Below are 13,365 nucleotides of genomic sequence, written 5' to 3'. Positions count from 1 at the left end.
GATGTGTAAACTAATGTATTCATCTGAGTGATATCACAAAATTTTCAAAATTTATTCTAAATAAATGTTTCTTTCTTTACTTGGACTAATATCACGGAAAAGCTGTTTTTTAAATGATATGACATTTTAATTGATTGACATTTGAAAGTAACTAAGTAAATGTTGTACAGAGCATCCTTTGCCTTGACTTGAATTAAAAAATGTTAGGGCAGGGGTCTCCAGTCCTGCTCCAGGAGGGCCACTTCTTTAGATCCAACCTGAATTAAATACAGCTGAACCAGTTAATCAAGGGCTGAATCCGAAATCGCTCCATATACCCTCAAAAAGGGCATTATTTGAAGGGACAGCCATTTGTAGTGGTGTCCAAAACCATAGTCGACGTTATTGAGTGAGGTCTTTCTATCCCAAATTGCACCACAATAATGAGTGTAGAGCCGATGTATACTCAACGGCTGTCTCAATTCGCTCACTCATTTTCATTCACTCCTTTAAGTGAAATGTGTTAGTGGACTAACGTAGGGAATAGTGATTGAGAGTTAGAGATAGGGGGCGATTTCGGATTACTAGGCATACTAGAAATTTCCAGGCAGGTGTGTTGAGGCAAGTTAGAGCAAAACTATGCAGGACAGTGGCCCTCCAGGATCGAGTTTGGACACCCCATGGAAAGAGAGACGAAAAAGTTGAAGAGTCAGATGCCTTACCTCTCTTGTACAGATCATGAGGGTCTTTTTCCTCAGCTCAATACACTTCCTGAGCTTACAGATCTGATGCCCCGTTTTTCTGTTCAGGCAACTCCTGCATTCCCCACAATTCATCTTGCGCAGACAAGGCACGCAAACGCAGCAGCGACTTCTCTTCTTCCTCTCCCTCCTCTCTTGAACTCGAAGTAAACGCAGCTGAATATCCTCAACTTGGAGAGGAGGGTTTCCTGACGCCCTGTGCTCAAGAACCAACTCTGACTCGCTGTCAAACGAGGACTGGGTGCTTTCTGTGCTACTGGAGAGCGATGCCGTCGCCTGAGGCCTATGGCCCATTTCACAAAGAGTGCTGTTGTAAATGGTTGTGCTCAGCGAAAGAAGAGAAAGCGCTCCCTCTTTCTTCATCGACATTTCAGCATCGTCAATTTCATCTTTGGTGTCTGCATCTGCAGTGCTTTGAAACTCACTTTTTTCCTTCTGGAGAGCATTTGCAATGTTTTCAAGTGCTGGTGATTCACTGGAGGATTGATACACTTGGGAGGCCACAGTCTCACCTGCTTCTATAGAGTTTTCTGGAGTGGTTTCAAAAGAACTATCAGGAAAGTCCATGTGTGGAACAATGTGTTGAACCTCCTCAACCTGATCTAAAACATGCTTATCTGACTGTGAAGGGGAGGGAGTCGTTTGGCCTGAGGTATTATTGTTGTAGGCAAAGTCCATGTTATTGACGGGGTCATGCCTCAGAGGGTCATGCTGCTCAACTAACACTGTGTTTGGCTGCTCGTTAGAAGCAAGACAGCTTTCGTTTAGTACAGTTTCTGTGTTTGCTTTTACCTTCTCTTCCTCTGCCTTGTCAGTGTCATGAACAACAGTCTCTATGTGCTCCTCCGCAGTTTCCTCTGAGCTTATATTAATGCTCTGTGCCTCTCCAATGGGAATAACAGCACCCTTTTGTTGTCCATCACCAGTAGGATCATGAACTTCTGACCTTTTAGCATCGGTATCCTGTTCCCTGATCTCCTGATCTCCCTTTCTTCTAGAAACCACCCTCCTGTAGGACTCAACTTCCTGTAGGATGCTCGAGACACTATTCCTTGGTGTCTTTCCTTTTCCATTAAGTTTTGACAACAAGCCATTTTGTTTCAAAGAACCACAAGTGTGCCTGGGTCCTTTAACGCTATGAGCATTCTTGACTGTCCTCTTGCTGGGCTTGCTGTCAACAGTCCTCTGGGCCCCCTTTAGTGCTTGTTTTTTGTCTCTGGCCTTATTGATTTCACCACTGGCTCTGAGCGAGTTGACCGTTTGCCTCCTAGTCGTGGAAGCTTTCACCCTCCTAACATTTCGTTTCTTGGATGCACAAGATGACTTCTTGGATGCTTTGGGAATATGAGGCATAGCTGAAGTAAGTGAGGGTGAGGGAGGAGGAGTTCAGGATAGCCGGCATGGAAAAAGAGTATGAAGAGGACTCTGGACAACAGTATTTTTCAAATCTTTCAGGTAATGTTCCCAGCTTCAAGTAAGATCACACTGACATTTTTCCACTGTTGGCATATGGATGTATGGCTACCTGTGGAAAGGACAATTCATTATTGAATTATGTAGCATGTAGCCTCTGATTACATAAAATCATGCATGAAAATCTTGCAATATTGAAATCCAAATTGGGGATTGTGGCTTTTAGTGCGTATTATTTATGGGATTTGAAGCCATCTATATGCGGGTGAGCTCCTCCATACACATTTAAAATGTACAGTCTTTCTCTTCTGGAAAACTGAAAAAAAATATTGATGGGTGTGTTGCAATCAGCTCCCTAGTTCAATAATCAGGGCAGTGATGATCAGAAAACATTTATCTTTAACAAAGTTGTTCCCTTAACAGACATTGCATCACATTTTTGAAGTGTGAAATATAAATTGCACGAGCCAACTCACATCATTACGCACAGCATAAGTTTTTAAAAAGCCAAATCATTATTTGACTATATTTCGGCATAAACGTTTGACAGCAGTAAACATAATCTAGCTAACATTTATAATATTTTACGACTGAAATGTGGTGACATTTTACAACGAGAGTACGTTAGCATGTCGCTGGAAATAGAGTCATCAGTCTCAATATGTAGTGAGCCAGGATCCTTACAAGTGCCCAAACTGATTCACCACCTAGAGAGCTGATTGAGATGCACCTGATGACACATTCAGCACTACGCAGATTTTTGTCCAATCAAATGCTCTCTAGAATGATAGCACCTGCACAGACTAGCAAGTAAGAAATCATGAATTATGGCTGTGATGTAAAATAAAGAAAGACCTCTGCCTATTTAAAAAAGGATGATTCCATCAATTTGTTTCAAATAAATACACACAGTACAGAACAATGTGCTGGTCAAGCCATTACAATTGGGTCATTTACTTCAAGCTAATCAAGTGTAACATGAAAAATAAAGTAAATAGGTCATCTACAGTATGATATATTTTGATGACTATGTGCAGGTGCAAAGTATAATCTATATTACTCTGTCCTATATTAGGGAATATCCTCACTAGAGTCCAAAAACAAAATTCAGGGTGTAAATAAAGTAGGCTATAATATATGAGTACATTTCAGTATGGGAAAAAATGCAAAATAGAGGATACTATGAAATATTACGTTGGTATACTAAAGGAGATATGCAGCCTTTAAGTACAATTGTATTTAGCTCACAAAAAATTTAGCGATTTAATTGCTAATAAGACAAATTCTGATGCTTAGCGAAACGACCCATTGTATTACATGGTTATTAAACAGTACCATAGTGTTACAACAGCTTTTGGACATTGGCATGTTTCTTTTGACATGTTCCATTACAGTACCTTAAATATCATGGTAATCGTTTAGTACCATAATATGGTAATCATTAAATACCATGGTACTTTTTGTTAGGAATAATCTAATTTACATGTTCATTGTTTTCAACTGTTTGGTTTCAAGTGTCAACTCGGAATATCCCTCAAGGGAATCAAGTTTCACTACCTGCCATGAGTTAAATGTAGGCATAAATTAGGCAAGTGTGAGGTGTTTATATCCACAAAGTGGATCTAAAGACACAAGTTTACTCACTGGCTGTATTTAAAACCAAGTGAACTCCCTTACCTACACAGTATTTCTGTGCGTCAGTCACAGACGAGTCACGCGCCTACGAGTCCCAAAAATGCTGTCTAAGTAGGGAACTAACTAGGTTTTGAGACAGCCGTTGTGGCTGACTAATCGCTTAACGTTCTCACACGCTTATCTCTAACAACAGTTTGTTTCGCTTTCTATAAACTGCCCTACAAACTTTAAATGTGACACGAATCGAATAATAAAACAAGAGGGCTTTAATCCGTGGGCGGCTGCATTGTTATTAACACTTTGAAGGGAGTTGAAATACTTTACATACCGGAGAGACAGATGCACTGTCTGAAGGGCTAATAATATTCCCCGCCTGTACGACACGACCGATCCTTCAGCATTTCTCTTCGATGGATCATCCCTAGGCACTAGTGAATAACGTCTTCACAATATAACTGTGAACTGTGACATCGACATGCTGCCACAGATACTGAAGCACCTGACAAAAGGCAAATCCTTCTTGTGCCAATCCATTCACAGCAGCCCTCTGCCAGACTCGACTTGCACTCTCCAGTCAACTTCAGGATATTTAATGGACGTCGGCGTGAGGTGGGGGGAAAACCCGGACTGGATTTCTGTTCTCAGAATAGACAATCTGTCCAGCAATCAGATCTATACATATACATACAGTATATATGTATCTATAATAAAACATAAAAAAATCTACTGCTAACTCTCTGCGCTTTAAGCTAACTGCTAAATGCGTGTACCACGTTTCGAGATGACGTCAGTTTCACATCGTCACTTCTTGACTCAACAATCAAACATTTGTCTGTGAATGAGCTACATTTATCTGTACTTACCTTTACAGTCTACTTACAATGAGGCCCTAAATTATCATAATTGTATTATTATTGTTCTTGTTGTTATGATTATTAATTTTAATTATATTATAATTACACAATTTCCATATACAGAAAACAAGTCAATAAATGATCATCATATGATTATTAATATTTTTATAATATTATTATAAAGGCACAACAGTCTGGTGCATTTATATACAGACAACTTCAATAATATTTATGTACATCCATATATAGAAATTGCTGTATCCAATAATAATGATAGTAGTCGTTAGTTTATTTTTTTATAAGTAGTTTATTTTATAAGTAAGTTTATTATATTATTCTATTACGCAATGTTCATATACAAACAATAATTACTCAGAAAAGTGAATTCATTTGTATTTAACAATGAAAAACGCACAATACGCAGTATTGCCAAAAATCAGATATAGAGACAATATTGTATTATAATAAATCTGCTAAATAAATGTAATGTAGTATCATTTGCAATGTAAACACAAAATAAGTAGTATATATGCGGTGCTGTCAGACTCAGAGTGCTCTGCGTTGACACACAATTACGTGTTATTTCTGCGACAGGAAATGAATCAGTGAAGGACATAAAATGGACGAAAGTGCAGACAAACACGTGAAAAATAAAATTTATCACTGTGCCTTGGTTTATGTTTTATGTAAGTACATAGTCTATATTCGTAGAATAGACGCATGGATCTAATTTAGAGCAGATAGTTTTGTTGTCGTAGACGTAGAGTGTTCACGCTGTGTTTGTAACAGGAAGAGCTGTCAGCTTCAGTTTCACACAGTCCATATACAGTTGTGCAACCGATGACCTTGATTTTAGGCCGGATTTTGTTTTAGGATTTAGAGCTGCTGAAGACGTTTGTATATGTGAATGGTGCAAAAGTTCGTTGTAAATTGCATGGGGGGTGAAATCTGTGTAATATTATGGCTGGCTCATGGAATAAGCAACAGTAACCAAGGTAACAATATACAAACATCGTTATTGTTTATTTTAATATATTTCGAGTTGCTGCACGTTACGCAATATTGTAAAATGTAGCCAAAGTTATGAAAACAAGCAGGCTAGACAATGAGGCACTACAAGAAAGTAGCAAAAAGTACCATGCAATCACCATCGGGTTTTGTACATTTACCATGGTATTTTTCTTGACGTACCACGGCCTGGTTTCACAGATAGGGCTTGTATTAAGACAGCATTATGCTTTAGTTCAATTGGGACATTTAAGTAGCTTAATAAACTTGCCTTAGATCAAAACATTACTGGTGTGAATCTTGAGACAAAACAATAGCAGTGACATATTTTTTTTTAGATAGGTCAGTGCAAGTTGTTTGTCATTTAACGGCTCAAACGTGCATTTTAGTCTGCCACTAGGCTTAAGCCTTGTCTGTGCAAAGTTAGGAATCAAAATAAATTGTTTGTATTGATTATTGAAGGATTTGTCTTTATATATGTATTTATACAATAGCCAATATCAATACATTTTCATATGAAAATGCTCGAACTGTTCTTAAGCCAAAATAAAATTCATTGTATGGTTTGCTTCTCAGCCCAACTTGTAACTCGTTCACTTATCCTGATGCCTCCTGTACATGATTTGGTTTGTCTTTCTAGTTTAGATCAGAGAACTAAATCTGTTAACATTTCCCCAAACCAGGTACTCATAAAGTAATACATTTACAACCTTGTCCAACTGTTTATGACTAAAATGACTTTCCTGTGTGCATAGTCCAGCCTGTGGCACAGATCAGCTGAGACATAATAATAATATCAATGCACATGTTTGTTTACCTCATTCCAGAGTGTGCTGAAGACATGAATATACTGCAGTCCTGATAGCAGCCATCATGACGACAGAGGCTGTGATCCCAGCTCCTGTGCAGAAAGACTACCACTACTGGTTGCGCTCTTTCACAGCTGGAGGTGATGTTTCAATCACAAAATATTGATGCACTAAAGAATGTACAATCAGCTGCTCTTGCATATCTTGAGCTATGGGAGTATGCATAATAGTATTGGAGTTAAATTACTTGTATACACTTGTATAGTTTTTTTCCCCCCACATTATTTTATTTTAAATAATTGTGTCTGCATTAATTTCTCAAGTCTTTTAAACCCCTTTAACATAACAATTTTTCTTGAAGTACCCCCTTATATTTTAAGTTAATATTTAAATAATTTATCAAACCATTAGCATATGGTTCTCTGATGTTGGTTAATAGTCACATGACATGCAGGTATACAAATTAAATAATTACTACTTTTTTTTTAGGAAGTGTTTTATGATTGTTTGGTCCCAGGCACTTTATATTAAGTGTCTTTAATTATATATTAACATTTAAATTGATTATTGACTTATTTTAAAAATACCTGCTTATAATTTCAGCTGTAATTTGCACTGTTGACCCTTCCCCATCCTTAAACCTAACCAGACCACCAAACTTGTCCCTAACCTTACGCGCATCCCACCTCAATAGCAGCAAAAGTGTTTTGAAATACAACATGAACAGAACAAGTACATTGTGCCTAACTATATTTTCAATGTAAGTACATGAATACATAGACACCTAATTTAAGGAGCAACTACAATGCCGTTTTCATCCAAAAACTGAAAACGTTTTGCCCGTTCATTTACACAACAATGGCTTTTTGAGGACCTGAAAATGCAAACTTTTGAAAATGTGGTTCAAAGTGCAAGTCTTTTAAAAAAAAAGTTACTGTTATTGTCTCCGTGTAAACTACAAAAAAGCCAATTTGTAAAAACGGTGACATCATGCGTATTGTGTTCAGTCTATAGGTGCAAAAAACACAAAAAAACTTTTCAGTTTTTACTAGTACATCATTCTCGTGTAAACGTACCCTCAATTGTGACCGATTGTTTTATTTTTAAGTTATTATTCATGGATTAAACTGTAACTGATATTTTTGTGTTCACAAAGGTGTTGCAGGGTGCTGTGCCAAGTCCACCATAGCGCCTCTCGATAGAGTGAAAATTTTACTACAAGCTCAAAATCCGCATTACAAACACCTTGGTAAGTTAAACCCAAAATGTTTTTGATGAAAAGATATTATTACAGTAGTTGGAACTTAGAATACAAATGCATTAGAATACAATTAACCAAATAGTTGAACATGTGATGTTTTTTGCAGGAGTGTTTGCCACACTTAAGGCTGTGCCAAAAAAAGAGGGTTTTCTTGGACTATACAAAGGAAATGGAGCTATGATGATCAGGATTTTCCCATATGGAGCCATTCAGTTTATGGCTTTTGATCACTACAAAAAGGTTTCTTTTGTCTCATAGTCATCATTTAGTAATGCCAACCAGTCTTGGGGAATAACAAAGACATAACGACATTTGCTAACTTAACAATATTTTTAGTAGCGTTACCGTTGTTCAAAATATTGTAGCTTTTCCAGTACTTATTTTTGCAAGTTTTGTCACATTGTATAACACAAGTAGTGTAAAAATAGTAAATAATCAAACACAATCTCCTAAACTGTCTTCTCAAGTGAAGCACTAGTCTGCTTTATTTAAGGGATTTGGTTCATTCTGATGATTCATTTAAATGAACCGTTTAAAGAAAAGGATTCACAAATTTGTTTTAGAAGTTGAGGTAGTTTGTGTGGGATGTTTTATGTTTTGTTTTGGTATCAAAATCACTGGGGTTTTTTTATTGGTTGGATCCATTGCAAATGTATCTATACATTTGTTTCAACTTTTGTATTAGTTGTTTTCACTGTAAACGCATCTATACAAATGGTTTGCATGGATCAATGACATCATCTGATGGTTATATAGTTTAAATTAAAACCTTAAAAAACTTCAGTGTAGTTAACTACTTTTTGTCAGTAGTTATCTTTTTTTAACTTCATATTGTAAGCTTGGAAAACTGCAGTTTTAAATGAGCTTACACTGATGTTAACAGAAGAATGATTTGTACTAAAGCCGAGTGCACGCTCTGTTTAGATTAAGTAATGCTTGTAAAAAGCTGTTTCGGATGTACTTTCAGTTCCTTAACACACAACTTGGAATATCTGGGCACATTCATCGGCTTATGGCGGGATCTATGGCAGGTTTGTGATTCTTTTCCATGACTCTTTCTCAAGGTCGATGTTACTCCATGATGAGTGTTTGATCTTTATCTCCATTGTATTCCTTCTGCAGGGATGACCGCAGTTATTTGCACCTATCCACTCGATGTTATCCGAGCACGCTTAGCATTTCAAGTGACAGGAGAGCATCGCTACACTGGCATACGAAACGCCTTTCAGACTATTTACCTTAAGGTATGAAGGGTGGAAAGGGGTTTAATTGAGAACCCATCTGTGCTTCCCTTTTTTGTGACAGTGTTTTATCTTTAAAGGAAGGAGGAATCTCTGGATTCTACTGGGGCCTGACCCCCACAATCATTGGCATGGCTCCATATGCAGGTTGTTGTCTTGATAAATTTACGTGGAATATACAGTACAATAGGCAAAACTGAGCCAACTTCTTCATGTCATGGTTTTCTCTATATTCCAGGCTTTTCGTTTTTTACTTTCGGTACATTGAAGACTCTGGGACTGACTCACTTTCCAGAGCTCTTAGGCAAGCCGACTCTTGACAACCCTGATGTTCTTGTGCTGAAGACCCACGTCAATCTGCTGTGTGGTGGAGTCGCCGGAGCAATTGCTCAAACTATATCGTATGTTTTATTCTTTTAAATCCCTGGATTGTTAGTTATTGTCTGTAGTTGTGTTTTTTTTTTTTTTACAGCTGTTCTTTAGTTTTAAGATAAAAACCAAAACAAAATTGTGCCACATATATACATTTGTGTTACTGTACATACATTCTACATTTTGTGTAGAACATTCTGTCTTAATATTTATGCGCAGATATCCACTAGATGTTGCCCGTAGGAGAATGCAGTTGGGTACATCACTGCCTGATTTTGATAAATGTCGGTGAGTATTTTAAGCTTTTGTTGCCTTAATGACTTACAGTGAGGTATTAATTTATTAATTGAGATGCATCAATAGTAAAATTTGGCAGATAATTATTTTTATATAATTTGATATCTGCGATAAAAATTCTGTACTTCTATACAAAAGTCTATAATTAAAATCCTAAAAGTGAATTTAGGCATCACAACATTGTCAAGTATAGTATGAAAAATGTGTGTGTGTGTGTGTGTGTGTGTGTGTAAATAAAAGGCCACTCTAAAATGTGCAGTTTTACTGTATTGGGGGGTCCAGGGGTGTCGTATATGCCGATCCAGAGCATCCCAAACATGCTCAATGGGTGACATGGGTGAGTATGCTGGCCATGCAAGAGCTGGGATGTTTTTTAGCTTCCAGGAATTGTGTACAGATCCTTGCAACATGGGGCCGTGCATTATCATGCAGCAACATGAGGTGATGGTCGTGGATGAATGGCACAACAATGCGCCTCAGGATCTCGTCACGTATCTCTATGCATTCAAAAGGGCATCAATAAAATGCACCTGTGTTCGTTGTCCATAACATACGCCTGCCCATATCATAACCCCACTGCCACCATGGGCCAGTCGATCCACAAAGTTGACATCAGCAAACCGCTCACCCACATGACGCCATACACGCAGTCTGCCATCTGTCCTGTACAGTGAAAACCGGGATTCATCCGTGAAGAGAACACCTCTCCAAAGTGCCAGACGCCATCGAATGTGAGCATTTACCCACTCAAGTTGGTTACGACGACGAACTGCAGTCAGGTCGAGACCCCCGAGACCCCAATGAGGACGACAAGCATGCAGATGAGCTTCCCTGAGACGGTTTCTGACAGAAAGTCTTTGGTTATGCAAACCGATTGGTGCAGCAGCTGTCCGGGTGGCTGGTCTCAGATGATCTTGGAGGTGAAGATGCTGGATGCGGAGGTCCTGGGCTGGTGTGGTTACACGTGGTCTGTGGTTGTGAGGCCGGTTGGATATACTGTCAAATTCTCTGGAACGCCTTTGGAGACAGCTTATGGTAGAGAAATTAACATTCAATTCACGGGAAACAGATTTGGTGGACATTCCTGCAGTCAACATGCCAATTGCATGCTTCCTCAAAACTTGCGAAATCTGTGCCATTGTGCTGTGTGATAAAACTGCACATTTTAGAGTGGCCTTTTATTGTGGCCAGCCTAAGGCACACCTGTGCAATAATCATGCTGTCTAATCAGCATCTTGATATGCCACACCTGTGAGGTGGATGGATTATCTCGACAAAGGAGAAGTGCTCACTAACACAGATTTAGACAGATTTGTGAACAATATTTAAGAGAAATAGGCCTTTTGTGTACATAGAAAAAGTCTTTAGATCTTTGAGTTCAGCTCATGAAAAATCGGGGCAAAAACAAAAGCGCTTATAATTTTGTTCAGTGTATATTATTTGTTTTTTGTGTGTTGCTAATATATCATGTTTTACTGTGTAGCAATTAGATCTCCACAGCTCAGTTCTCACCAGCTTATATCTGTCATCACTAATATGTTTTTGCTTAATTCTTTTGAGCAGCAGCCTCACACAAACTCTGAAGTATGTGTACACCCAGTATGGCGTTAAGAGAGGACTGTATCGTGGCCTGTCCCTCAACTACATCCGCTGTATACCGTCACAAGCCGTTGCCTTCACCACTTATGAGTTCATGAAGCAAGTTTTTCACTTAAACTAGAAAAAGCAATGACTTGAAGCCCTAAAGGAACAAGATGAAACGACCCCTGGCAACATCACAGCACCCCTGCCTGCCACTCCAGTCAGCAGTCATGCGAACTCCAGTTCTTACAAAACACCTACACAAATGGCAAACCTGTGGCTTCACACACCCCAGCAGCAGTCACTATGGATACAGAGACAAAAGCTTGCTTTTCCATTATGTGTGGATCAGGAACATGCCCCCTAACAACCGACACTGGAAATACCATAGACTTGCGGCTGAAACTTGCCTGTATGAAGCGATCCCATCTCATATTGAACAATATGACTTAGCTTATCACTCATGTACATTAAGAAAAACACAAAATCACAGTAGATTTTACCTATTTGGACAGTTTCAATAGGTATATCACAGTGCTTTTAACTATGACTGATGATGACATAATTTTTTAATGTCAGAAACCTGAATATGGAAGTTGATTTTTCTTCGCTAAATTTGATTTATATGTATCTTTTTATTTCAGTCACCTCAAGTCTTATTGGCTGATATTTGTCTCTTTTACTGATCAATATGACTTACCTCTACAATTCAGTAATATAGCGAATGGGAGACAGTGTATGTTATGTCTATGCAGTATTCGGTCATGTTCGCATGCCGTCGTTAATGTGGCTCAAACTATATCTGATCGATGCCTTACATTGCAGTTAAATTCACAATCTCCCTTTTGGAAGAGAGCAATCAAGTGAGAATGTGTGTGGTGATAAGCATATCACAGCTGAAATGTATATGAATCTGTTAAATTATTGTTCTGATTTGTGATGGGGGGGAATAGGGTCCCTTAAATAAAATAATGACTTTGCCTTTCTATATGCACAGGAGTTTTATCAAATAATTATTTCTTGCCACGGTTATGAATCTCTATTTACTACTCTTATAAAGTAAAATATTATATCCACTATATACTATTAGTATCCTCTAAAATTAATTATTTTTAAAAATTGAAAATGTTTTTATATGTGTGTGTGTGTGTATATATATATATATAGACACACACATACATCCATATATAAAATGCCTCGTTTTGTTTGTACTTTTTATTTTATTTTTTTACGGGAAATGAACCTCAAAATTGCACCATTTTCCTTCCTGTTTTAGTATTGCCATGTGGTGGCAGTGTTTCAGTAATTCGAGTCCTTAAAGCCTCTTTGAAATTGTGCTTATGGGTTCATGTGCATTGTTTTGCTGCATGTGTTTCCAAAGAAAAAGGAGAACTCTAATGAATATATGGGCATAGGAGTACATTCAGCCGAGACTGATGCTATCGCTTTATGACCGATCGAATACATGTATGAGTAGCGAAGGTCATGATTGTCACATTCAGGTTTATCATCACCAAGTGTTGTATGCTGAATCACTAGAATATAAGGTCTGTTCTTTTCTGATTCTTGAGAACTGAGTAGAAAATTCATCTTGCTGCTTTGGATAAATCACCTTTATTTATTCGCATCATTACAATGTATTATGTGTATAATGAATGGATACTATGCTAGATTGAAATGGTATGCATTGAACAAATTAACATTTAAATAAATATATTCATTTTAATTTAAAACTATTTTCTTTTACGTGAAAATAAAAGTCTTGTCTTGTTTCATAAGAGTTTCATCCCTTTCCAAACTTGACATCGAGTATAAGATTTCCCTATCGTTCCCTAATTTATGCCTGGAAATGCATTTACTGGTATACCTCCCACTTAGCATTGGATTTGCATTTCCTCGTTTATTTGTAAGGTACTGTTGTTTGATAGCTTGTCTTATTTGACTGGAAAATATGTTATAAACAAAACACAGCTTATAGCAGATATGTCCTATCAATGTTACCGTCCAAGTAAAAAACAAAAGAAAAGAAAAGAGCCTACTGTCATCCCCCCTCTCCCCCTTAAGTTGGCTATCTTGAAAAAAATAATTATTTGAGAGCCATTAAAGCACTTTACAATTATTCACTTTATACTACAATTTAAACGTTTGGGGCCA

At 37.8% G+C, this 13,365-nt stretch overlaps 2 protein-coding genes across 3 annotated transcripts in view; one reads left to right on the top strand and one right to left on the bottom strand.

The window, feature by feature from the left end:
• tet1 (tet methylcytosine dioxygenase 1) overlaps nucleotides 1–4,583 on the bottom strand; it is a 42,481-nt gene extending 37,898 nt beyond the window's left edge. Inside the window, exons 1-2 of the mRNA XM_077197143.1 lie at nucleotides 4,117–4,583; nucleotides 702–2,265 (exon numbers count right to left, since the gene is read on the bottom strand). Coding sequence (XP_077053258.1) covers nucleotides 702–2,093 — 1,392 coding nt within the window. The 5' untranslated portion in view covers nucleotides 2,094–2,265; nucleotides 4,117–4,583. The remainder of the gene's footprint in view (nucleotides 1–701; nucleotides 2,266–4,116) is intronic.
• Nucleotides 4,584–5,184: 601 nt separating this feature from the next.
• slc25a16 (solute carrier family 25 member 16) lies at nucleotides 5,185–12,205 on the top strand. 2 transcript variants are annotated; one of them, XM_077197141.1, is made up of 10 exons: nucleotides 5,185–5,328; nucleotides 6,478–6,599; nucleotides 7,616–7,708; nucleotides 7,827–7,960; nucleotides 8,688–8,751; nucleotides 8,843–8,964; nucleotides 9,042–9,108; nucleotides 9,200–9,362; nucleotides 9,553–9,621; nucleotides 11,194–12,205. In XM_077197141.1, exons 2-10 carry the CDS (start codon nucleotides 6,524–6,526, stop codon nucleotides 11,348–11,350), a joined length of 945 nt encoding a protein of 314 aa, XP_077053256.1. In that variant the 5' UTR covers nucleotides 5,185–5,328; nucleotides 6,478–6,523; the 3' UTR covers nucleotides 11,351–12,205. The 2 variants fall into 2 exon arrangements, with proteins under 2 accessions (XP_077053256.1, XP_077053257.1); XM_077197142.1 differs by having other exon boundaries at nucleotides 5,242–5,637.
• Nucleotides 12,206–13,365: the final 1,160 nt, after the last annotated feature.

Source organism: Siphateles boraxobius, unplaced genomic scaffold, assembly GCF_051911475.1.
Source record: "Siphateles boraxobius isolate OS27281-9 unplaced genomic scaffold, OSU_SipBor_1 37, whole genome shotgun sequence".
NCBI lineage: Eukaryota > Metazoa > Chordata > Actinopteri > Cypriniformes > Leuciscidae > Siphateles > Siphateles boraxobius.
Note: the sequence above shows the minus strand (reverse complement) of the source record. Positions and strands in the feature narration are given on the sequence as shown.